At 43.7% G+C, this 26903-nt stretch overlaps 1 protein-coding gene across 1 annotated transcript in view; it reads left to right on the top strand.

The window, feature by feature from the left end:
• The first annotated feature begins 5720 nt into the window (after positions 1–5720).
• The window catches only part of si:dkey-219c10.4 (high affinity cGMP-specific 3',5'-cyclic phosphodiesterase 9A), a 31941-nt gene continuing 10758 nt past the window's right edge, over positions 5721–26903 (top strand). The window contains exons 1-11 of the mRNA XM_061793276.1: positions 5721–5838; positions 6679–6840; positions 6923–6974; positions 7170–7272; positions 10131–10273; positions 10375–10434; positions 11901–12078; positions 16283–16405; positions 19875–19967; positions 20079–20146; positions 20236–20338. Coding sequence (XP_061649260.1) covers positions 5742–5838; positions 6679–6840; positions 6923–6974; positions 7170–7272; positions 10131–10273; positions 10375–10434; positions 11901–12078; positions 16283–16405; positions 19875–19967; positions 20079–20146; positions 20236–20338 — 1182 coding nt within the window. The 5' untranslated portion in view covers positions 5721–5741. The remainder of the gene's footprint in view (positions 5839–6678; positions 6841–6922; positions 6975–7169; positions 7273–10130; positions 10274–10374; positions 10435–11900; positions 12079–16282; positions 16406–19874; positions 19968–20078; positions 20147–20235; positions 20339–26903) is intronic.

Here is a 26903-nt window from a genome sequence, read left to right as displayed (position 1 = left end):
GAGAAGTTCCGACTAAATATAGTTGGATTCACCTCCACGCACAGCTTGGGCTCTGGTACCAGTCTTCTCGAGAGGGGTTGGACTCTCTTCCACTCTGTAGTTGCCCACGGTGAGAGGCGCCGAGCAGGTGTGGGTATACTTATTGCTCCCTGGCTCGGCGCCTGTACGTTGGGGTTCACCCCGGTGGACGAGAGGGTAGCCTCCCTCCGCCTTCGGGTGGGGGGACGGCCCCTGACTGTTGTTTGTGCCTATGTACCAGAGTACCCATCCTTTTTGGAGTCCTTGGAGGGGTGCTGGAGAGCGCTCCCACTGGGGGACTCCATCATTCTGCTGGGGGACTTCAATGCTCACGTGGGCAATGACAGTGAGACCTGGAAGGGCGTGATTGGGAGGAACGGCCCCCCCGATCAGAACCCAAGCGGTGTTCTGTTATTGGACTTCTGTGCTCATCATGGATTGTCCATAACTAACACCATGTTCAAGCATAAGGGTGTCCACACGTGCACTTGGCACCAGGACACCCTAGGTTCCAGTTCGATGACGGACTTTGTGGTCGTGTCATCGGACTTGCGGCTGCATGTCTTGGACACTCGGGTAAAGAGAGGGGTGGAGCTGTCAACTGATCACCACCTGGTGGTGAGTTGGCTCCGATGGCGGGGGAAGATGCCAGTCCGACGTGGCAGACCCAAACGTATTGTGGGGGTCTGCTGGGAACGTCTGGCGGAATCCCTTGTCAGAAGGAGTTTCAACTCCCACCTCCAACAGAACTTTGCTCATGTTCCGGGGGAGACGGGGGACATCGAGTCCGAGTGGAAGCATGTTCCGCGCCTCCATTGCTGAGGCGGCCGACCGGAGCTGTGGCCGTAAGGTGGTTGCTGCCTGTCGTGGTGGCAATCCCCGAACCCGTTGGTGGATACCGACGGTGAGGGATTCCGTCAAGCTGAAGAAGGAGTTCTATCGGGCCTTTTTGGCCTGTAGGACTCCTGAGGCAGCTGATGGGTACCGGCTGGCCAAGCGGAATGCGGCTTTGGTGGTCGCTGAAGCAAAAACTCGGGCATGGGGGGAGTTTTGTGAGACCATGGAGAAAGACTTCCGGACGGCTTCGAGGAAATTCTGGTCCACCATCTGGCGTCTTAGGAGGGGGAAGCACTGTGTATAGTGGGGATGGGGCGCTGCTGACCTCGACTCGGGACGTTGTAAGCCGGTGGGGAGAATACTTCGAAGACCTCCTCAATTCCACCGACACGCCTTCCCATGAGGGAGCAGAGTCTGGGTTCTCTGAGGCGGGCTCTCCTATCTCTGGGGTTGAGGTGACCGAGGTGGTTAAAAAGCTCCTCGGTGGCAAGGCCCCGGGGGTGGATGCGATTCGCCCGAAGTTCCTCAAGGCTCTGGATGTTGTAGGGCTGTCCTGGTTGACACACCTCTGCAACATCGCGTGGACATTGGGGGCAGTGCCTCTGGATTGGCAGACTGGGGTGGTGGTCCCCCTTTTTAAGAAGGGGAACCGGAGGGTGTGTTCCACACTCCTCAGCCTCCCTGATAAGGTCTATTCAGGGGTGCTGGAGAGGAGGGTCCGTCGGGAAGTTGAATCTCAGATTCAGGAGGAGCAGTGTGGTTTTCGTCCCGGCCGTGAAACAGTGGACCAGCTCTCCACCCTTGGCAGGGTCATTGAGGGTGCATGGGAGTTCGCCCAACCAGTCTACATGTGTTTTGTGGACTTGGAGAAGGCATTCAACCGTGTCCCTTGGGGGGGGGGGGGGGGTCCTGTGGGGGGTGCTTTGGGAGTATGGGGTACCGAACCACCCTGATACGGGCTGTTCGGTCCCTGTACGACCGGAGTAAGAGTTTGGTCCGCATATCCGGCAGTAAGTCGGACTCGTTTCCGGTGAGGGTTGGACTTCGTCAAGGCTGCCCATTGTCACCGATTCTGTTCATAACTTTTATGGACAGAATTTCTAGGCGCACCCGAGGTGTAGAGGGGGTCCGGTTTGGTGGCCTCAGTATTGCTTCTCTGCTTTTTGCAGATGATGTGGTTCTGTTGGCTTCATCAAGCCGTGACCTCCATCTCTCACTGGACCAGTTCGCCGCTGAGTGTAAAGCGGCTGGGATGAGAATCAGCACCTCCAAATCTGAGACCATGGTCCTCAGTCGGAAAAGGGTGGCATGCCGTCTCCGAGTCGGGGATGAGATCCTGCCCCAAGTGGAGGAGTTCAAGTATCTTGGGGTCTTGTTCACGAGTGAGGGAAGAATGGAACGGGAGATCGACAGGCGGATCGGTGCAGCATCTGCAGTTATGCGGACTTTGTATCGATCCGTTGTGGTAAAGAAGGAGCTAAGCCGAAAGGCGAAGCTCTCGATTTAGCGGTCGAGATACCCTCACATATGGTCACGAGCTGTGGGTCGAAAGAACAAGATCCCGGATACAAGCGGCCGAAATGAGTTTCCTCCGCAGGGTGTCCGGGCTCTCCCTTAGAGATAGGGTGAGAAGCTCGGTCATCCGGGAGGATCTCAGAGTAGAGCCGCTGGTCCTTCACATCGAGAGGAGCCAGATGAGGTGGCTGAGGCATCTGATTCGGATGCCTCCCGGACGCCTCCCCGGTGAGGTGTTCCGGGCACGTCCCACCGGGAGGAGACCCCGGGGACGACCCAGGACACGCTGGAGAGAATACATCCTTTGGCTGGCCTGTGAACGCCTCGGGATCCCCCCGGAAGAGATGGATGAAGTGGCTGGGGAGAGGGAAGTCTGGGCGTCCCTGCTAAAGCTACTGCCACCCCCGACCCGATCTCGGATAAGCGGTAGAAAATGGATGGATGGATGAATGGATGGATGGATGGATGGATGGATGGATGGATGGATGGAATAAATAATTAAATGAAATCATGGAAGGGGACCTTGAGTCAAATTTAAATCTGAAAAGTGTGGTGTGCATTGTTAATCAGTACCCCTACTCTGATAGCCCTAAATACAATCCAGTGCAATGAATTGCCTTCAGAAGTTACCTAATTTGTAAATAGAATCCACCTGTGTGTAATTAACTCGAAGTATAAATACACTAGTTCTGTGAATGCCTTAGTGGTTTGTCAGAAAACACTAGTGAACAAGAAGAAAGCCATTAGAAGAAAGCCATTGTTGAAAGAAAGGCATAAGAAGCCATGTAGGAGACAACATGTGGAACAACGTGCCTTGGTCAGATGAGACCAAAGTTGCAGTTTTTGACCTAAATGCAAAGCGCTGCGTGGTGGAAAACTAACGGTGCTCATCACCCTGAACATATCATCCCCACTGTGAAACATGGTCATGGCAACATCATGCTGTGGGGAAGCTTTTCTTCAGCAAGGACAGGGAATCTGGTCAGAGTTGATGGCAAGATGGATGGAGCTAAATACAGTTTGCCAATCCTTGAAGAAAACCTGTTGGAGGCTGCAAAAGACTTGAAACTCGGAAAGAGAAGAAGAAGAATCACCTTTTATTGTCATGAACATGCATGTATGCACACAAAATTTGTTCTCTGCATTTAACCCATCACAGTGAACACATACACATGTTAGTGGAACACACTGGAGCAGGGGGGCAGCTAAAGCACCCGGGGAGTATTTTGGGGTATCAGTGTCTTGCTCAAGGACACCACAGCCGTGAGACTGGGGGATGGTCCAGTCAGGGTCTTGAACCTTGGTCCCTTACAGTGGCAGGTGATGATCTTAACCATTGGGCAACGGTTCCCAGAGATTTGTCTTCCAGCAAGGCAATTACCTCAAGCATCAAGCAAGAGCTACACTGGAATGGTTTAGATTAAAAACATATTAATGTGTTAGAACGGCCCCCGTCAAAGTCCAGATCAAAATACCATTGAGCTTCTGTAGCAAGATTTGAAATCTGCTGTTCACAAGATGCTCAGCTGGAGCTGTTTTGCAAAGAGGAATGGGCAACAATTTCAGTTTGTAGATGTGCAAAGCTGCTAGAGACTCCAAAAGCAGCTGTAATTGCTGCGAATTCAAGTTCGACTTTGAGTAGGCCACTCCAAAACCTTTATTTATTTATTTCAAGCCATTCAGAAGTTGACTTGCTGGTGTGTTTTGGATTGTTGTCCTCCTACAGAACCCAAATGAGCTTTAGCTTGAGGTCACAAACTGGTGGCCGAACATTCTCCTCCAGGATTTCCTGGAAAGAGCAGAATTCTTGGTTCCATCAATCGCAGCAAGTCGTGCCGGTCCTGAAGTAGCTTAGCAGACCCAGACCATCACAGTACCACCACCATGTTTAATTGTTGGTATAATGTTCTTTTTCTGAAATGCTGTGTTACATTTACACCAGATGTAACAAGACACAGACCCTCCAAAAAGTTCAACTTTCATCTCGTCAGTCAATAGAATATTCTCCCAAGAGTCTTGTGAATCATTCAGATGGTTCTTAAATTTGGGGCGCAAAAGTAAGGCAAGTCTTTATGTTCTTTTTGGTCAGCAGCACAATCTCCCTGGAACTCTACCATGGATGCAATTGCAAATCACTATTTACAAACAGGAGTCACTGATGGTGTAGTGGTGCGCTCGCCTGACTTTGGTGCGGGTAGCATGGGTTCAGTTCCCATTCAGTGACGGTGTGAATGGTTGTCCGTGTCTATATGTGTCCTGTGACTGACTGGTGACCAGTTCAGGGTGTAGTCAGCCTTTCGCCCGAAGTCAGCTGGGATGGGCTCCAGCGCCCCACAACCCTAAACAGGATAAGTGGTGTTGAAAATGGATGGATGGATGTTTACAAACAAAAATTTCATTTTTACTTGGGTTACACTTGATGTGTGGACATGTGACATTCTTGTGTCGTTTGATTGCTGAACTTGAGTCAAACATCAATGTGGTAATAACGGTGGATTGGAGCAACGGCATCTTATGCGGAAGTCGAAAACGAAAGTCTAAAAATTAATCGTGCATGCAATTATTGATAAATGAAAGTCACTAGCAACATATAGATTATTGTAACGTAGTAAGAGTACAGTTTCTTCTTAACATAAATACTTGAGTTAATTAAAAAGTATGCTTCACTAAAACTAACAATTTATAACAATAAGAATTTATCCAAAATGTTACTTGAGTAAATGTAGCATACCTACCCACCTCTTGTTATTTGCATACAGCAACTGTATTATCTGCAATAATCACCTTGTAGTAGTTCACTAACGGAGTATTGCTAAGAACAAATCATGAACAGTGTAGTAGTTAACTGTTCTAACTTTAGTGCAGGCAGTGTGGGTTCAGCTCGCATTCTGTGTTCGTGTCAATGTGAATGTGCCGTTGTCTTTTTCTGTGTGTCTTGTAATTGACTGGTTACCAGTCCAGGGTGTAGTTTGCCTTTTGCCCCAAAGTCAGACTCCACCTCTCTGTGACACTGAACATGAGAGTTTATACAAGTACTATGACACACATTATTTCAAAGCCATTTCATTTAAGTTTTCATGTTTGTATTAAATGATTACAGTATCTCCATAAACAATGGTTTTGGAAGATCTTTTGTATGGTTATCCTTACTGCAGGTGAATTTTTTTATTTTTTATTTTGGAATTTAGTGTTATTGCTCGATTGCTTTGGTTTTGTCATTAAGAAACGCTGTCCAATGGAGGACAGAAGGTGGGGCAGAGGAAGAGGTGGGATGAACAACAAAAGGAGGTGGAGTGTTTTCAGTGGCTAATGAGGTGAAATAGACGCTTGATTCAGACCGAAAATACATACAGAGACGTAAGCAGCTCTAAATGAATAAGATGGCAACAAAGATCCTTTACTTCACAGTGAATGGGAAACCAGAGCAAGCTGAGTTCCCAGTGAATTGTCCTTCTCAGGATGTCAAAGGTAAGGGCAGAAAAATTCACTTCCTGCGCTGTAAAAGGGTTAATTATACATTACATTCATCATATAGAAAATGCATATTTTCATTGTATGTTTGTCTAAAATTACTAGTGATGAATTTGGAGTCTGTGAATGGAAGGGTGTGAAAATCATGTGATACAGGCAAAAGCACACAATTAAAATGTAACTTCTGATGTGCAAGTAAAATGAGACCTGATGTGCAGTGCTCATTTGGCATTATAGACCTCACACAGCAAGGATTCAGTCATGGAAAGATTAGCTCAGGAGCAATGGAGGTCTGCTGACTTTCCAACAGCATACAGCTGCCACTGACAGCTCTTCAGTCAGCATGTTCACTTCATTGGTCTCCAGACGATATTCGTGTATTTTGTTTCAAGTGCTGTGGAAGCATATGAAAGGACAAAAGTGTCTATCCTGAAGACTCATAGATAGACCTCAGCAACCACCAAATTTGAAAGATGACTTGTCCTTTATTATGCAACTTCCATAAGAGTGATGTAGGCCTAAAACCAAAGTTCACACACAACTGTTAGACATTTACAGTATGGAATTAAAGCAGAGCCAAGCATTCTGAGCCATCCATGTCATTGTATCACACATTGTCATTGTATCACACATTGAATCAAGGCAACTGAACCCTTGTTGATGTTTCAACTTCAGCTTCTTCAGTCCTAAATCTTAGATGTAGAGTTTTCTTATTTCTCTTGGCACTTATTTTGACAGAATGTGAAACGTATTCAACAACCAAGAAGAGTCCATTTGCCTCGATTCAACGGAAGGGCATTGAATTGCAAACAGCAAAAACTGATGCAATCTTTCCAGATCTGTTCCGCTCTGCAGCTGAAGCTGGGCCACATGACATCCTAAAGCTTTATAATCCCAAAGGCAACATTATCAACATCTCATCAAATCTGGAGCCTAACAATCCAAACTCCTGCTACAAACTGGAAGTGGTTGCTTCTGGTTGCAACAGTGAACCATTAGGTATGTCTTCCTTGCCAACACACACAAAAAAGGCAGCACCCTGAGGTTGCTGAGTTGACAAAATCTTTTTTGTCTAAATAAGGTGTGGAGCTTGCTGGTGCACTCGGATTTGATCTCTCATCTATGGAAAAAAGGTAGAAAACATGAAACCCACTGAAGCTAAGAAACCCATTTTAATTAAGTTATTCTGTACCATAAAGTGTGGAGTGCAGTAGTGAGAAATGGGATTGGTACAGCAAGCTGAATGATACATATCCTATCCTTTATTACAACGTACATCATTGTACGAAGGACTTCAATGTGTAAAGTTAATTATGTTGTTACCTCAGACTCCAAGGCCTGGAAAAGAAAATCCTCATTGAAGCAGGAAATACGCCTGCAGTCATCTATGAGATGAAGAAACAGGTGGATTCATTCCGGGAGAAACTGGAGGTACAGGGAAATTATTTTTTATTATTATTTCAAATACACCTGTGAAATTCAAACTCTTCACAAATACTGCAGCTCGCTGAATCATTATTTGAAGTACCTTCCTTTATGATATGACATATTGCCATATTTCCACTTGAACTTGTTCAACACCATTCCATTGGTAATCTTGGAAATTGTTTTCAGCATTTGTATTTCCCAGGCACAAGCACAGATATTTTTGGGGGCAGGTGTTCAAGCCCAAAAAAAGTGCACCTAAGGTCAAAATCATTCATACAATTAAGAAAAAACAATAGTATATATTTAACTCATTTATTTATTTATTTAACGCAATCAACACAGTCAATAATACGACTATTAACAAAGGTGACTATTAATAAACGTCTGGTTGTTGGGGATACAAAAATGAGACCAAGATAAATCATTCTTAAACTTTCCACTATTTGATCACCTATAACCTGTACAACTCAATCGGGAAAAAAAATGAGAGAGGAAGTAAAAATCAACAATTGAGATAACATGGTTGCGCAAGTGCGCGTACACTTTTATAAATGGCAGTGTGGCTATGTTCAGAATTCAGTAATCACATTCAAACACATTAAATGGGGGTCAGCACACATAATAATAATAATAATAATAATAATAATAATAATAATAATAATAATAATAATAATAATAATAATAATAATAGACGGCACGGTGGGCGACTGGTTCGAGCGTCAGCCTCACAGTTCTGAGGACCCGGGTTCAATCCCCGGTCCCGCCTGTGTGGAGTTTGCATGTTCTCCCCGTGCCTGCGTGGGTTTTCTCCGGGCACTCCGGTTTCCTCCCACATCCCAAAAACATGCATTAATTGGAGACTCTAAATTGCCCGTAGGCATGACTGTGAGTGTGAATGGTTGTTAGTTTCTATGTGCCCTGCGATTGGCTGGCAACCAGTTCAGGGTGTACCCCGCCTCCTGCCCGATGACAGCTGGGATAGGCTCCAGCACGCCCGCGACCCTAGTGAGGAGAAGCGGCTCAGAAAATGGATGGATGGATAATAATAATAATAATAATAATAATAATAATAATAATAATAATAATAATAATAATAATAATAATAATAATAATAATAATAATAATAATAATAATAATAATAATAATAATAATAATAATAATACATCACGGCGGCACGGTGGACGACTGGTTAGAGCGTCAGCCTCACAGTTCTGAGGTGCGGGGTTCAATCCCCGGCCCCGCCTGTGTGGAGTTTGCATGATCTCCCCGTGCCTGCGTGGGTTTTTTCCGGGCACTCCGGTTTCCTCCCACATCCCCAAAACATGCATGTATTGGAGACTCTAAATTGCCCGTAGGTGTGAATGTGAGTGCGAATGGTTGTTTGTTCGTATGTGCCCTGCGATTGGCTGGCAACCGGTTCAGGGTGTACCCCGCCTCCTGCCCGATGATAGCTGGGATAGGCTCCAGCACGTCCGCAACCCTAGTGTGGAGAAGCGGCTCAGAAAATGGATGGATGATTTAATCTCATTTTCATGGTGGTCACCTGGTTAGAGCGTCTGCCTCACAGTTCTGAGGTGCGGGGTTCAATCCCCGGCCCCGCCTGTGTGGAGTTTGCATGATCTCCCCGTGCCTGCGTGGGTTTTCTCCGGGCACTCCGGTTTCCTCCCACATCCCAAAAACATGCATTAATTGGAGACTCTAAATTGCCCGTAGGCATGACTGTGAGTGCGAATGGTTGCTTGTTTCTATGTGCCCTGCGATTGGCTGGCAACCAATTCAGGATGTACCCAGCCCCCTGCCCGATGACAGCTGGGATAGGCTCCAGCACGCCCGCGACCCCAGTGAGGAGAAGCGGCTCAGAAAATGGATGAATAATAATAATAATAATAATAATAATAATAATAATAATAATAATAATAATAATAATAATAATAATAATAATAATAATAATAATAATAATAATAATAATAATAATAATAATACATCACGGCGGCACGGTGGCCGACTGGTTAGAGCGTCAGCCTCACAGTTCTGAGGACCAGGGTTCAATCCCCGGCCCCGCCTGTGTGGAGTTTGCATGATCTCCCCGTGCCTGCGTGGGTTTTCTCCGGGCACTCCGGTTTCCTCCCACATCCCAAAAACATGCATGCATTGGAGACTCTAAATTGCCCGTAGGTGTGGAGAAGCGGCTCAGAAAATGGATGGATGGATTATTTAATCTCATTTTCACGGTGGTCGCCTGGTTAGAGCGTCTGCCTCACAGTTCTGAGGATCGGGGTTCAATTCCCGCCCCCGCCTGTGTGGAGTTTGCATGTTACCCCCGTGCCTGGGTGGGTTTTTTTCCGGGGACTCCGGTTTCCTCCCACATCCCAAAAACATGCGTGGTAGGTTGATTGAAGACTCTAAATTGCCCGTTGGTGTGAATGTGAGTGCAAATGGTTGTTTGTTTCTATGTGCCATGCGATTGGCTGGGGACCGGTTCAGGGTGTACACCACCTCCCGCCCGAAGATAGCTGGGATAGGCTCCAGCAGCCCGCGACCCTTGTGAGGATAAGCGGTAAAGAAAATGGATGGGTGGATGGATGGTTTTGTGATTGTAGGGGGAAAGCTGCAGCTGGCTACTAATGTTGACTGAATGGGTGGCAACAATGGGGAAATGAAATGCTAGTATTTTGAGGGTAATAGCCCGTCAGCAATTTACTGTATTGAAAAATAAACTATTAATTAGTTCATTTTTGAAATGGTAAATGGCTCCAGCACTCCCGCGACCCTTGTGAGGATGAGCGGCTCAGAAAATCGATGGATAATCTCATTTTAGTACTGTGTCTCGCTGACTTCTGTCTCGGATCAATTCCTTTTAGAGTGTGGAGCATCTTAGCTGGCTTGGATTATTCAAGGACTTGTCAGAGGGAGCACCCAAGCCCTCTCCATTTTACCACAAGAGATCCTTGCATAAAACAAAAGAGGAATGTGAGCATGTCCGTGAAAAGTTCCTTCAAATGAGGCATGTACAACTGTATAAATCCTTTAGTTAAAGAACCTACTTCGTATTAAAAAAAACAGTCATTTTTAATCATGAATTATCATATTGTGTCACCCGCACAGCTCTCTGGATGTATCCGAGGAGGTGAGGCAGTACTTAAAGACGCCAACATTTGACAACTGGTAGGTTTGGGTTTGGCACCTGTAGCACAGTGTATTAACATTGAGGCAGACAGTTTACCAATGACAGTCATACACACCCATGTTTCTAAAAAAGATGTGGTCCCTCATTCTTTTCTTCTAGTCAGCATACTCATCTCAATATCAATAGGCTTGCAGAGCGCTCACATATCAAAAGGTTCAGGAGTGCTTCAATCAACACCATGATTGAAGTGGGTGGATGTGTGCTGTATTCAGTGAGGTTCCGTTTTATGTGTTCAAAACCTTTTTTAATAAAAACAAAACATACAATAGATGGAAAGAGAATATATTTTGCACAGTGGGGATAGGGTGTTCTAACATGGTGAACCACAGGATTTTGAAAAGATCGGACAATAGTCACTTTGAGAAATTTGATGATGTACACAAATCTCAGCTCCAGCCTTCCCGTGTGGAGTTTTCTTGCGGTGATTTTCTCCAGGTACTACGGATTCCTCCTACATTCCCCAAACATGCATGTTCAGTTAATTGAATTGATTGTGGGAGAAAATGGTTGTCTATAGTGTGATTGTTTGGCAATCAGTCCAGGGTGTACCCCGCCTCTTAAAATTCACTGGAATTGGCTCCTGTGATCATAATTTGGACAAGTAGAATAAAAAAAATGAATAGATGGATAGTTCATATACACAGTAAGGGTTTTCTATGTAAAACAGAGTTGAGGACGGACATTTGGAAATGTTTGTGTTTCATTCTGCCGATCTGCTGTTTTACCTGCTATCTTATTTTGTCCGTTGTATATTAAAAAGAATGAAACCTAGTTGAATAATTAGTACAGTTGTCCTTGCACACTTGCTATATGGTTTTGGTTGTTGATTTTCAACTTGAAAAGTGGGACACGTCTGTAATGTCAACATTATTTACACGAAGTGGTAGAAGTACAGTACGTGTAAATATTTGCATTTTAACACATATATACTGCTCACTCTCATTCATCTTACTTGATTCGCTTATCAGTTGTGTGTGCTGGACAAGTTTGGGTTTGGCACCTGTAGCACAGTGTATTAACATTGAGGTAGACAGTTTACCAATGACAGTCATACACACCCATGTTTCTAAAAAAGATGTGGTCCCTCATTCTTTTCTTCTTCATTATTCATTATTATTATTATTATTATTATTATTCATTTTCTTCATCATTATTTGAGACTTGATTCTGTCCATAATATTCAGACACACAGCTAGTTCAGTGAATTTGCCTACCAAGAATCATATACAGCATGCAACTAAATATGAATCCAGGTTTCATATTAAATAATAATTGATGGTACAATTCATTTGTTAACTTTTGTCCATTTCACATTTTTTTTCTAGTCTTTTCCTGCTTTGTCACAGAGATGGCTGACGGACGACACATTGATTTGGAATTAGTGGGAAGTGTAACACACTCGCTGGGTCTCGTGAGATCATTTTCTCTTTTTATGTGAGTGCAGGCAGTGGGAGGATGCAGAGATAATGGTACTCCTGCAAGTCATGTACACAGACTTAGATTTTATCGCTACCTACAATATTGAACCTGAAGTTTTACAGCAGTTCCTGTTTGAAGTGTACCGCAGATACAACAACATCCCTTTCCACAACTTCAAGCATTGCTTCTGTGTCACCCAGATGGTGAGTGGGTGTCCCCTCTTGATTGGCTACTGGTCACAACTGACACACCTTAAGTTTTTTTTTCTTCATAGACTGTTAGAAATTCATATTTGACTCTAATTAAATTTGACTTTAACCCTTCTTAACCCCGGGAATCTGAGATGCCCTCTCTCTTGAATGTAAATGTAAAGTTTTTTTTTTTTTTGATTGATTGCTTCAGTTTGTCTATTGTAAGCAAAATATGCTCAATGCATTTTCCACTTGGCCGAAGTTGCTTGTAGTGTAGTAAATAAAGATTGAAAGCGAGAAAATAAAGGGCATAACAGTCACACGGTCACCCAGCCAAACTGAAATTTAAAAGATTGAGAACTTGATCTCGTTGAGCTTTTGTAAAGCTACAGTATAGACTTTTAAACCATTATGCATTGTAAAAAAAAAATTCTTGTTCAGCAAAACGAATATCAATGCTCCAATGCAAGCTGTTTAAAAAAAAACCTGAAGCAACACAACCCAGTGTTGGGAACGTTAATTTTCTGCGCAAAGTACAACCACAATTCCAATGAAGTTGGGACGTTGTGTTAAACATAAATAAAGACAGAATACAATGAATTGCAAATCATGTTCAACCTATATTTAATTGAATACACTACAAAGACAAGATATTTAATTTTCAAACTAATCAACTTTATTGTTTTTAGGAAATAATTGTTAACTTAGAATTTTATGGCTGCAACACGTTCCAAAAAAGCTGGGACAGGTGGAAAAAAAGACTGAGAAAGGCTAATCAAACACCTGTTTGGAACATCCCACAAGTGAACAGGCTAATTGGGAACAGGTGGGTGCCATGATTGGGTATAAAAGGAGCTTCCCTGAATTGGTGAGTCATTCACAAGCAAAGATGGGGCGAAGTTCACCTCTTTGTGAACAAGTGCGTGAGAAATAGTCGTTTAAGGACAATGTTCCTCAACGTACAATTGCAAGGAATTTAGGGATTTCCTCATCTACGGTCCATAATATCATCAAAAGTTTCAGAGAATCTGGAGAAATCACTGCATGTAAGCGGCAAGGCTGAAAACCAACATTGAATGCCCGTGACCTTCAATCCCTCAGGCGGCACTGCATCAAAAACCGACATCAATGTGTAAAGAATATGACCACATCTGGACTGTTGTGTTACGACAACGGAGACCCCGGACTGTTGAACAGCTGATGCTGTAAATCAAGCAGGAATGGGAAAGAATTCCACCTGCAAAGATTCAACAATTAGTGTCCTCAGTTCCAAATGTTTAATGAATGTTGTTAAAAGAAAAGGTGATGTAATACAGTGGTAAACATCACCCTGTCCCAGCTTTTTTGGAATGTGTTGCAGCCATAAAATTAGAAGTTAATGATTATTTACTATGGTGTACACCCTGAACCGGTCGCCAGCCAATCGCAGGGCACATATAAACAAACAACCATTCGCACTCACATTCACACCTACGGGCAATTTAGAGTCTTCAATCAACCTACCACGCATGTTTTTGGGATGTGGGAGGAAACCGGTGTCCCCAGAGAAAACCCACCCAGGCACGGGGAGAACATGCAAACTCCACACAGGTGGGGCCGGGATTTGAACCCTGGTCCTCAGAACTGTGAGGCAGATGTGCTAACCAGTCGGTCACTGCGCCGGCTCACAAAACCATGAGGAAAAATTTGTTGATTGAATGGTCTTTTTTTTAAATGAGGAATTAAAACAAAATCAGGGCTTTTTTCCCTTAATGTGAAAAAAAAAATGCAACACAGTATGACAGCAACGATGGTGAATGGACATTAATAATTGGATTTCTCGCAGCTCTTAACAAAATATCTTATCTTATCTCTTCATATCAGTCACTGATGGTGTAGCGGTACACTTGCCTGACTTTGGTGCAGGCAGCGTGGGTTCAGTTCCCACTCAGTGACGGTGTGAATGTGAGCGCGAATGGTTGTCCGTGTCTATATGTGCCCTGCGACTGACTGGCGACCAGTTCAGGGTGTAGTCCGACTTTTGCCCGAAGTCAGCTGGGATAGGCTCCAGCGTCCCGCGACCCTAACCAGGATAAGCGGTGTTGAAAATGGATGGATGGAAATTGATCTCTTCATATCATCTGTGATTGGCTGGGGACTGGTTCAGGGTGGGCGGCACGGTGGCCGACTGGTTAGAGCGTCAGCCTCACAGTTCTGAGGACCCGGGTTCAATCCCCGGCCCCGCCTGTGTGGAGTTTGCATGTTCTCCCCGTGCCTGCGTGGGTTTTCTCCGGGCACTCCGGTTTCCTCCCATATCCCAAAAACATGCATGAATTGGAGACTCTAAATTGCCCGTAGGCATGACTGTGAGTGCGAATGGTTGTTTGTTCCTATGTGCCCTGCGATTGGCTGGCAACCAGTTCAGGGTGTACCCCGCCTCCTGCCCGATGACAGCTGGGATAGGCTCCAGCACGCCCGCGACCCTAGTGAGGAGAAGCGGCTCAGAAAATGGATGGATGGATGGTTCAGGGTGTACCCTGCCTCTCACCCAGAGTTAGCTGGGATAGGCTCCAGCACGCCCGCGACCCTTGTGAGGAGAAGCAGTATGGGAAATGAATGAATATTCTTATAATCAAAACAAAATAAATTCCATAATATGACAGTGTGATCGTACAGTGCTTTATCTAAAGCATTCTGATACAAATAATAATTTGCCTAGTAATAATTTTTACAATTATGTACCAAAGACCACATTCACTCCCATTTATGCAGCATTTATGCAGCACATCGCGCACTCGCGCAACTGACTGTAAAAATGAATGGCGGCTGCAGCCGCACTCAATCGGTTGCCAAATTCGCCGTTTATCCACCAACATATGAATGCTCTTATATAGTGTGTTCAGATGGGTTTTGTCCTGGAAGTCCCTAACAAAACTTGGCACTTTTGAATGAAAATGAACTTTCATTTGAAAACTGTTCACAGATGCCGGAATTAATGTGTTCTCAATAACATGTATCAGGCAGAAATGAACTAAGTTCAGTTCACGTTCGCCCAAAATATGAACTACCGTAATTTCTCGTGTATTATGTGCATTCCCCCCCCAAAAATGTCAAAAGTAAATAGTGCGCATTATACATAGGTACCGGGAAAACGAAAAAAAACGTTCACATTTTATAAATGTATGCCGCCATCTCGGGGTTATGAAAAAGCTGTACACTTTCATTCCAAAATTCCACCGTCACCTAGAGGTTATGAGAAAGGTGTACACTTTCATTCTAATATGCGCCCACCGAGAGGTTATGAAAAAGGTGTAGCCTACACCTTCATTCCAATATGACAGGGGTACGTAGGACTCCATATACAGTTTACATATGTGTGGTACATATGCGACCCTAGTGAGGATACGCGGAACGGAAGATAAATGAATGAAAAAAATTTGTGAAATATATATATATTTTTTTTAATTTATTTATTTATTTATTTTTTAAATATGACTGGTGACTGAACAGCAACCATCATGAATTTCTTTATGGGTATGTTTTGTTTATTGATAATGCTTCTCTGAAATGCTTGACAGATTAATTTGAATCCCATTAAAATAACATTAAATGTGTTTCGCCCAGCCTTATTTTCTTTAAAGAATTGTACCTATCTTACAAATTCTGCCCGGGTAATCAAACATGAGCACAACTGTGTGTTTTCTCATTTACTAAATAAAAGTAGGGCTGTGAATTTCAAAATTAGAGCAAGTAAATAAAAAAAAAAAGCTTTACATATTCAAATAAAGTGCTTAACTTCAGAATTATTCTTTGAAAAAACACTTCATGTTTTGATCATATGGGTAGAAGCAAAGTCATACATTATGAAAATGCATTATACATAGGTAGAAGGGTTTTCCAAAAATTTTAGGTCAACTTTGGGGGGGTGTATTATACATGGGTGCGCATTATACACGTGAAAGTACGGTAGATCATGATATTCCACTCATTGAACTTGTTCAGGTACAACACTGCATTTAGCCAGTTTTACAAAGATACAAGATAAACTTGCTGACTGATATAGGCCCAAATTGAAATATTGCAAGACCCTTATGATGAAACATTGAGTAAGCTAACTAAACACTACCAACATAATAAACTCAGTTAGTGACTGGTGAATTAATTTATAAAATATACTACTATTTTTCCTGCTAATAAAACAAAAGTAAAACAGCTAAATGTGTCATCTATTGCACAGATGTATGGTTTAATCTGGCTGACTGACCTGAGAAGTAAGATGGACAGCACTGACCTGCTGATCATGCTGACCTCTGCAGTTTGCCATGACCTTGACCACACCGGCTACAATAATGCCTACCAGGTACAAAAGCACATCCATAACAACAAAAACATCTTAATGTAGAAGGTTTTTTCTGTTTGTGTATGTTTGTTTCTATATAATGCAGCCCTATGGGGGGCACAAGTCAGTGCAAACTGTAGGCCGGTCCCAAGCCCAGATAAATGCAGAGGGTTGCGTCAGGAAGGGCATCCGGCTTAAAACCTTGCCAAACAAATATGAGCGTTCATCCAAAGAATTCCATACCGGATCGGTCGTGGCCCGGGTTAACAACGTCCACCACCGGTGCCGTCAACCTGCAGAAATTCAGCTACTGTGGGTTGAAGTCAAAGAAGAAGAAGAGCTGGAAAGCGGGTTCTTGGGCAGAAAGAGAAGAGGAAAGCACAGAGCCTAGAACTGAATTTGGGGACTTTGAATGTTGGGACTATGACAGGAAAATCTCGGGAGTTGGTTGACATGATGATTAGGAGAAAGGTTGATATATTGTGTGTCCAGGAGACCAGGTGGAAAGGCAGTAAGGCTAGAAGTTTAGGGGCAGGGTTTAAATTATTTTACCATGGTGTAGATGGGAAGAGAAATGGAGTCGGGGTTATTTTAAAAGAAGAGTTGGCTAAGAATGTCTTGGAGGTGAAAAGAGTAACAGATCGAGTGATGAGGCTGAAATTTGAAATTGAGGGTGTTATGTGTAATGTGATTAGTGGCTATGCCCCACAGGTAGGATGTGACCTAGAGGTGAAAGAGAAATTCTGGAAGGAGCTAGATGATGTAGTTCTGAGCATCCCAGACAGAGAGAGAGTCGTAATTGGTGCAGATTGTAATGGACATGTTGGTGAAGGTAATAAGGGTGATGAAGAAGTAATGGGTAAGTACGGTATCCAGGAAAGGAACTTGGAGGGACAGATGGTGGTAGACTTTGCAACAAGGATGCAAATGGCTGTAGTGAACACTTTTTTCCAGAAGAGGCACGAACATAGGGTGACCTACAAGAGCGGCGGTAGAAGCACACAGGTGGATTACATCTTGTGCAGACGATGTAATCTGAAGGAGGTTACCAACTGTAAGGTAGTGGTAGGGGAGAGTGTGGCTAGACAGCATAGGATGGTGGTGTGTAAGATGACTCTGGTGGTGGGGAGGAAAATTAGGAAGACAAAGGCAGAGAAGAGAACCATGTGGTGGAAGCTGAGACAGGGCGAGTGTTGTGCAGCTTTTCGGGAAGAGGTGATACAGGCTCTCGGTGGACGGGAAGAGCTTCCAGAAGACTGGACCACTGCAGCCAAGGTGATCAGAGAAGCAGGCAGGAGAGTACTTGGTGTATCTTCTGGCAGGAAAGGAGAGAAGGAGACTTGGTGGTGGAACCTCACAGTACAGGAAATCATACAAGGAAAACGGTTAGCTAAGAAGAAGTGGGACACTGAGAGGACCGAGGAGAGGCGAAAGGAATACATTGAGATGCGACACAGGGCAAAGGTAGAGGTGGCAAAGGCAAAACAAGAGGCATATGATGACATGTATGGCAGGTTGGACACTAAAGAAGGAGAAAAAGATCTATACAGGCTGGCCAGACAGAGGGATAGAGATGGGAAGGATGTGCAGCAGGTCAGAGTGATTAAGGATAGAGATGGAAATATGTTGACTGGTGCCAGCAGTGTGCTAGGTAGATGGAAAGAATACTTCGAGGAGTTGATGAATGAGGAAAATGATAGAGAAGGGAGAGTAGAAGAGGCAAGTGTGGTGGACCAGGAAGTGGCAATGATTAGTAAGGGGGAAGTTAGAAAGGCATTAAAGAGAATGAAAAATGGAAAGACAGTTGGTCCTGATGACATTCCTGTGGAGGTATGGAAGCATCTAGGAGAGGTGGCTGTGGAGTTTTTGACCAGCTTGTTCAATAAAATTCTAGTGCGTGAGAAGATGCCTGAGGAATGGAGGAAAAGTGTACTGGTGCCCATTTTTAAGAACAAAGGTGATGTGCAGAGCTGTGGCAACTATAGAGGAATAAAGTTGATGAGCCACACAATGAAGTTATGGGAAAGAGTAGTGGAGGCTAGACTCAGGACAGAAGTGAGTATTTGCGAGCAACAGTATGGTTTCATGCCTAGAAAGAGTACCACAGATGCATTATTTGCCTTGAGGATGTTGATGGAAAAGTACAGAGAAGGTCAGAAGGAGCTACATTGTGTCTTTGTAGATCTAGAGAAAGCCTATGACAGAGTACCCAGAGAGGAACTGTGGTACTGCATGCGGAAGTCTGGAGTGGCAGAGAAGTATGTTAGAATAATACAGGACATGTACGAGGGCAGCAGAACAGCGGTGAGGTGTGCTGTCGGTGTGACAGAAGAATTTAAGGTGGACGTGGGACTGCATCAGGGATCAGCCCTGAGCCCCTTCCTTTTTGCAGTGGTGATGGATAGGCTGACAGATGAGGTTAGACTGGAATCCCCGTGGACCATGATGTTTGCAGATGACATTGTGATCTGCAGTGAAAGCAGGGAGCAGCTGGAGGAACAGTTAGAAAGATGGAGGCATGCACTGGAAAGAAGAGGAATGAAGATTAGCCGAAGTAAAACAGAATATATGTGCATGAATGAGAGGGGTGGTGGGGGAAGAATGAGGCTACAGGGAGAAGAGATGGCAAGGGTAGAGGACTTTAAATACTTGGGGTCAACCGTCCAGAGCAATGGTGAGTGTGGTCAGGAAGTGAAGAAACGGGTCCAAGCAGGTTGGAATGGGTGGAGGAAGGTGTCAGGTGTGTTATGTGACAGAAGAGTCTCTGCTAAGATGAAGGGCAAAGTTTATAAAACAGTGGTGAGGCCAGCCATGATGTACGGATTAGAGACAGTGGCACTGAAGAGACAACAGGAAGCAGAGCTGGAGGTGGCGGAAATGAAGATGTTGAGGTTCGCTCTCGGAGTGACCAGGTTGGATAAAATTAGAAATGAGCTCATCAGAGGGACAGCCAAGGTTCGATGTTTTGGAGACAAAGTTAGAGAGAGCAGACTTCAATGGTTTGGACACGTCCAGAGGAGAGAGAGTGAGTATATTGGTAGAAGGATGATGAGGATGGAGCTGCCAGGCAAGAGAGCTAGAGGAAGACCAAAGAGAAGGTTGATGGATGTCGTGAGGGAAGACATGATGGCAGTTGGTGTTCGAGAGGAGGATGCAGGAGATAGGCTCTCATGGAAAAGGATGACGCGCTGTGGCGACCCCTAACGGGACAAGCCGAAAGGAAAAGAAGAAGAAGTATGTTTGTTTCTATATCTCAACCATGTAAAGCACTTTGTGAGTCTTTGTGAGAAGTGCTATATAAATAAAAAATTAAAAAAACCTGCATCTGAAAAAAACTACTGCGATTGGCTGGCGACCAGTTCAGGGTGTTCCCCGCCTTTCGCCCGAAGATGGCTGGGATAGGCTCCAGCACACCCGCGACCCTAGTGAGGATACGCGGAACGGAAGATAAATGAATGAAAAAAACTAACTGTATGTATCCATATTATAGATAAATGCTCGTACGGAACTTGCCCTTCGCTACAATGACCTCTCTCCCTTGGAGAACCACCACTGCGCTGTTGCTTTTGATATACTGGAGAAGGTACAACTCTTCAACGCTGGCATGTAACATCTAGAAATAGCATGCTAATGCAACACATATTTTTCAGGAGGTGAAGCAGCAACAGTGAAATAATGGTTTTGTTGTGTCTAGACAGAGAACAACATCTTCAGAAATGTGTCTCTGGACCAGTACAAGCGGATAAGGAAAGGCATTATAAAGTGAGATAATTATTCTTATTTGTTTTGTGTGAACATTACCTCACTCTGTCCAGAGTCTCTTACACAAGCGCACAATTTTGCAACCACAGATGCATTCTGGCCACTGACATGACAAGACACAATGAGATCCTCAGCAAGTTCAAGTCCATTCTGTCTTTGTTTGACTTTGACAACAAGGAACACAAAGATGTGGTAAGAGATGCCACTTTATCGGACTCTGGTCACTTTATCTACATCCCTCTACATTGTAGGGGTTATTCCAGCAAGCAGGTTACGTGAAAATTCTGAGGAAATTGACTCTGAGATGAGGGAAAGCCTGATCATTCCATTCCAAAGAGCTGGGGAAGAGGAATTCCGATTCCATCACCACAGTAACTGACTCCGTTAACCTGCTCGCTAGCAGGTTAGGTATGCTCAATCTTGACTTTCTACGTGTCTCCTCCCACCTGAACCAAACATGGCTTGTCTCTTTCTTCGCGATCACATTGATACTGAGCCACAACCAAATCTGAAGTGAGATGTGAGTATTCCCAGACTAATTTCTGATTGAAAACTATTATTTTATACTCAGTCAACTCAGTTTTATCAAGAGTCACAAATATTTTTTTTAATTTGCATTAAATCGATTTTCCTAAAAATGGGATTAAATGTATTTCTTCATTTTATCAATACTATAATAATTTTTCTTACAATTGGTTGATTGACCAAATTTTAATACAATTAAATATATGTTGAATAATGTGTTGTCTAATTTTAATAAATAATTCATATATAAGTTAATTTTACTGAATTCTAAATAATTACATTTGAAAATAATAAATTATTTTATTTGTAAAATAAACCATTTAACATTTTTATTCAGCGGCATGGTTCAAATTCCGGCCCCGCCTGTGTGGAGTTTGCAAGTTCTCCCCATGTCTGCGTGGGTTTTTTCCGGGTACTCCGCTTTCCTCCCACATCCCCAAAAACATGCATGGTAGGGTAATTGAAGACTCTCAATTGCCCATAGTTTGAATGTGTACGCAAATGGTTGTTTTGTTTATATGTGCCCTGCGATTGGCTGGTGACCAGTTACGGGTGTACCCCGCCTCTCGCCCGAAGATCGCTGGGATAGGCTCCAGCACGCCCGCGACCCTCGTGAGGATAAGCGGAAAGGAAGATGAATGAATGAATGAATGAATTAACATCTGTATTCATCATAATTTACTTTGTATTCATTTATCTAATTAAATAATTGGTTAACTGATTTATTGTCAATAAAATAAATTAAGATTGCTCAAATAATTTTACTTATACATTTGAAATTTGAAAATTTCAACAATTGTTTCCTTAATTATAATTGAAATAATTACAAATAATACAATTTAAAATGAGAATGAATTATTTCCTTAGTTCAAATGCGTTCAATATTATTATTTTTTTAATTTTAATCTAATTCAATAATTTTTCAATTGATTTTTTTGTAAATAAAAGAAAACAATATTTTTGTAGAACAATATTATTTTATTATTAGAGTAAAAAAATTTGGATACAAGTGAACTCTTTCTTTTGACCTCATCTACAAATGACCTGGCCCATCTATCCATTTTAAAAATCCAATGTAGTCCTTCAGAACAAAAGTTAGCTCCCCACCATGCAGTCTAAATGTCAATTAGTATGAATAAAATTTTAGTGAGGTCCAACCACGGCTGAGCAAAATACCGTACGCCTTGACTGCCTGAATGATGTTTTTGATGTTTCATTAAACTGCTTCCAAGTACACTTTGGATTGCACATACAGTAAATGAAAATCAGATGTTCTTCAAAATATATTCTCAATGCTACAATTTAAAGTGTGGTGAAATGATTCAGCGGACATATTTTGCAAAAAAAACGTTTTGTAGTATTTGGGATGTAATATTGTCTCTATGGTGCCTCAGTAAACGTGAAGTATGAATTAAACGTTCCATGTCATTCAAATTCCTCGCGCTTATCTATGTCACTTGCGAGGCTCTCCGGCTACCTTCCACTCCTCAGCCAGCGCTGTCAACATAACAAAAATGTGTGCTCTCTCAAGTGGGTCAACACGGAAGCAACCAATCAGAGGAAAGGGGGCAGTCTTAGCCAAATATGGACAAAGCGGATACAGAACTGGGTCAAACAGAAGTATCTGTCAGAGTGACCTTTTCTGGACCCTCGTATGACAAAACCAAGGTGTTTTTTGAAATGAAATTTACACTTTTATACTAAGTCCATGTTTACAGAGTCACTCTATGGAAGTTTAAATAGCCAAAATACGGGAACCTTTAATCAGAATCAGAATCAGAATCATCTTTATTTGCCAAGTATGTCCAAAACACACAAGGAATTTGTCTCCGGTAGTTGGAGCCGCTCTAGTACAACAGACAGTCAATTTACAGAACACTTTGGAGACATAAAGACATTGACAAAAAAAAAAAAAAAGTCAGCATATTCAATAGTAATGCATTAAAACTTCTGCATTCACTTGTGCATCAATTGCTTCTCTTTCCTTCACTGTCAAAGCAGTGTTGTTGTTTTTTTACAGAATATATTTTTGCATCACTAACTGCCTGCCTGGATTAGTACCTACAATTCCAAGGGGCACGTAAGTAATTTGACGTTTCTATCGGTTTCCATGGTGGATCGACATTTCGGAGTTCCATTGATGATGTCTTTTGGTTGTGGCCGTGCATGAGCTTAGCTCAAAGTGAGCGTACTTAGACTTGATTGAATTTATTCTGATCAGCTGTTCTGGACCTGAACGATCCCAGTTTTTGAGTTCAGGGGAGGTCAAGGCAGAACTCAGGTTTAGATTAAGGCCATTTTGAACCAGCTTGCTGGAATACACCCCTGCTCTGCAAACATTGAGGTTTTTTTTTTTAAATTCTTTTTTGAGATTATGCTTACTATATCTGTCCTACAATTGATTGTTTGAGGAGATAATTACGCGGCATACAGTAGTTCTTCACTGAAATCATATAAAAGAGGGGACGTATTGGCTGTTAGTTTACATAACAACAGCATTTTGGAACCTCAATTCAAGCATTTGAAATCATGGCTCAAAGTGGATGTTTTTAAAATGACATCGTTAAATGCTGAAAACAGTCATTGTGAAAACGGAGGACGTGTCGTCTAGGCATGTCACAACCAAGCTACAGTGTGTCATTATGCAAATTATATTTTTGTCTGATTTCCCTAAATAATTTCTACAAATAGGCCTGTCACGATTACTAAATCGAATTATTGTTCGATAAATAAAATGGACACGATAGTTTTTCAGCGGCACGGTGAACGACTGGTTAGAGCGTCTGCCTCACAGTTCTGAGGACCAGGATTCAATCCCCAGCCCCGCCTGGGTGGAGTTTGCATGTTCTCCCCGTGCCTGCGTGGCTTTTCTCTGGGCACTCCGGTTTCCTCCCATATCCCAAAAACATGCATGGTAGGTTAATTGAAGACTCTAAATTGCCCATAGGTGTGAATGTGTGTGCGAATGGTTGTTTGTTTGTATGTGCCCTGCGATTGGCTGGCAACCAGTTCAGGGTGTACCCCGCCTCCTGCCCGATGATAGCTGGGATAGGATCCAGCACTCCCGCGACCCTTGTGAGGATAAGCAGCTCAGAAAATTGATGGATGGACGATAGTTTTTCCAGGCTTTATAAATTGTCATTGTTGTGGTGAGCCAGCGTGCAAATCACACAGTGAGTCGACAGAGTTTGACGGCTGCGTCATTAGCTTCTAGTGGGCTCATGGAACGCCGGCGGACCGGTACACTCTTGCCGGTGTTGGCTCAGTCCAATACTTGACAGCCTTGCTCCATGTGCAAGCATGTAGATTCACACAACAGAGACACTTAAGGGAAAGATAACTGTTTATTTGTGAGCTAACAAGCTAGCAAGTTAGGGAGCTAAACAGCTGGCTCCACCGCGGCGATGTGATTTCAAACATCAGTGCTTCGCTCTGAGTTGTTCTGTGTGTTAGTTCCCAATTAACACAAACACGGGAAACAGTGGCACGTTATTCAGCCAGTAGTTGATGACAGTGAACGTACATTATATTTGATTGACAGGTGAAGGACTCGTTTTCAGCGGTCCAACCACACAATAGCCAGGTTTACATGGAGACTTTTTTGTCATTCCGATTGAAATCATTCCAATTGATGATCTCTGGTCAAATGTTTACATGTGACGTGATCTATTCCGATTGGGCGTATATATGACGTGCACTACATTTAATCGGAAAGACCATGTGACATGCGCACTTCGTCGTGAACGTCACATAATTTATCAAGATGGAGGTCCATTGTCTATTCAGCACAGTAGTTGGGATAGTTTTTATAGGTTTATTTAAAAAAAAAAAAACACTTGATAAAAACAACTCATCAGTAGTTAAAAACAAGACCTCCAGCATGCGCGCAACCCAAGTGAGGAAAAGCGGTACAGAAATGGATGGATGGTTGTTTAATTCAAATGCATGGGAACAAACCTCCCAATGCTCATTCCAAGATGGCGCCTACCAGTGTGGTAGGTGCGCGCTCTCTATTATTGTTTTTGTGTTTTTCGTCCGTCTTTGGAGACCTTACACGACTCACTTACACAAGGGGAGACCTGCTAACCATCAAGGAGGCTACTCCGGACTTTCTGTCACCAACTTTTGCAAATCCGCTCAGTTTTTTCCCCGAGTTACTCACCGGAGCGGCGTCCGCGGTTTTCGGCGCATGGAGACGGAAACGGCGCCACAGAGGGAAGCGTGGCGGCATTCAGGTGAAACTCCGCAAGAGAGGATACAGATTGGCGTTCCCGTCGATCCACCTCGCGAATGTACGCTCCCTACCGAACAAAATGGACGAGCTTCATCTTCTGTTAAAGACTAGTAAAGACTTCGGCCGTATCGCCGCCATGTGCTTCACGGAGACCTGGCTTTGCAACGCTGTATCCGATGGCGCCGTCATGCTTGCCGACTTCCATACTCATCGACCGGACCGCGACATGGAATCATCGGGGAAAACAAAGGGCGGCGGGATATGCTTCTATATCAACGAAAAGTGGTGTACGGACGTCACGGAGCTCAGCACACACTGCAGCCCGCATTTGGAGTTGCTGTTTTTGAACTGTAAGCCATTCTACTCGCCGCGTGAGTTCGCATCATTCATCCTGGCTGGAGTCTACATTCCGCCTCAAGCTAACACGAACACCACACTGCTAACGCTCGCCAAACAAGTCAACGAAATTGAAAAAAAACACCCGACTCACCCCTCATTATTCTCGGGGACATTAACAAAGCTAAACTCAACCACGAACTCCCTAAATACAAGCAGGACATCGACTGTCCTACCAGGGAAAATAACATTTTAGACCACTGTTACACTACGGTAAAAACGCATACCGTGCTCTACCTCGTGCAGCCCTGGGCTCGTCTGATCACTGCTTAATTCACTTAATACCGACGTACAGGCAAGAACTTAAATGCGCGAAGCCTACAGTGAAAACAGTGAAAAAGTGGACCAATGAAGCAAAGATGGAACTTCAGAGCTGCTTAGACTGCACAGTGTCTTTGAAAATTCAGCTGGCAGCCTGGATGAATATACGGACACTCTTAAATCCTATATCAGTGTCTGTGAAGATGTGTGTGTACCAACAAAATCATTTCGCACATTCAACAACAACAAGCCGTGGTTCACTGCTAAACTTAAGCAGCTTCGCCAAGCAAAGGAGGATGCATATCAGAGCGGGGACAGGGCCCTGTATAATCGAGCTAGAAACCAGCTGACTAAAGAAATTAACATTGCAAAGAGGAACTATGCAGCAAAGTTGGAAAAACAGTTTAGCGCTAACAACTCTAAATCAGTCTGGCATGCATTCCAATCACTGACTAATTACAAGCAACGATCCCCCCAAAGCTGAGAACAATAGCACACTCGCCAACGAGTTGAATACCTTCTACTGCAGATTTGAAAAGGACAGTTTCACACCCCAAACCCACTTGGCCGCACCGCCGACCACAATCACACCTCTGACTTCTGCGTTAACCATCCATGAACAGGATGTGAGACGCATCTTCAAACAACAAAAGATTAACAAAGCGGCAGGCCCAGACCATGTGTCCCCGTCCTGCCTCAAAGTCTGCGCGGACCAGCTCGCGCCAGTCTTCACTCAGATCTTCAATAGATCTCTGGAACTGTGTGAAGTACCATCCTGTTTCAAACGCTCCACCATCATTCCAGTCCCCAAGAAACCTGCAATCTCGGGTCTAAATGACTACAGGCCTGTCGCTTTGACGCTCTTGAGGTGGTCCAGCACGAGACGTTCAAAGGACTTCATGACCACAGATGTCAAGGCGACAGGCCTGTAGTCATCTAGACCCGAGATTGTGGGTTTCTTGGGGACTGGAATGATGGTGGAGCATTTGAAACAGGATGGTACTTTGCACAGTTCCAGAGATCTATTGAAGATCTGAGTGAAGACTGGCGCGAGCTGGTCCGCGCAGACTTTGAGGCAGGACGGGGACACATGGTCTGGGCATGCCGCTTTGTTAATATTTTGTTGTTTGAAGATGCGTCTCACATCCTGTTCGTGGATGGTAAACGCAGAAGTCAGAGCTGTGATTGTAGTTGGGGTGTGGCCGGATGGCTGTGGGGTGTGAAAGTGTCCTTTTCAAATCTGCAGTAGAAGGTATTCAAGTTGTTGGCTAGTGTGCTATTGTTCTCAGTTTGGGGGGATCGTCGCTTGTAATTAGTCAGCGATTGGAATGCATGCCAGAC

Source organism: Phyllopteryx taeniolatus, chromosome 12, assembly GCF_024500385.1.
Source record: "Phyllopteryx taeniolatus isolate TA_2022b chromosome 12, UOR_Ptae_1.2, whole genome shotgun sequence".
Lineage (NCBI taxonomy): Eukaryota > Metazoa > Chordata > Actinopteri > Syngnathiformes > Syngnathidae > Phyllopteryx > Phyllopteryx taeniolatus.
The sequence above is the reverse complement of the archived record's forward strand: the minus strand, read 5'-3'. Positions and strand labels throughout refer to the sequence as shown.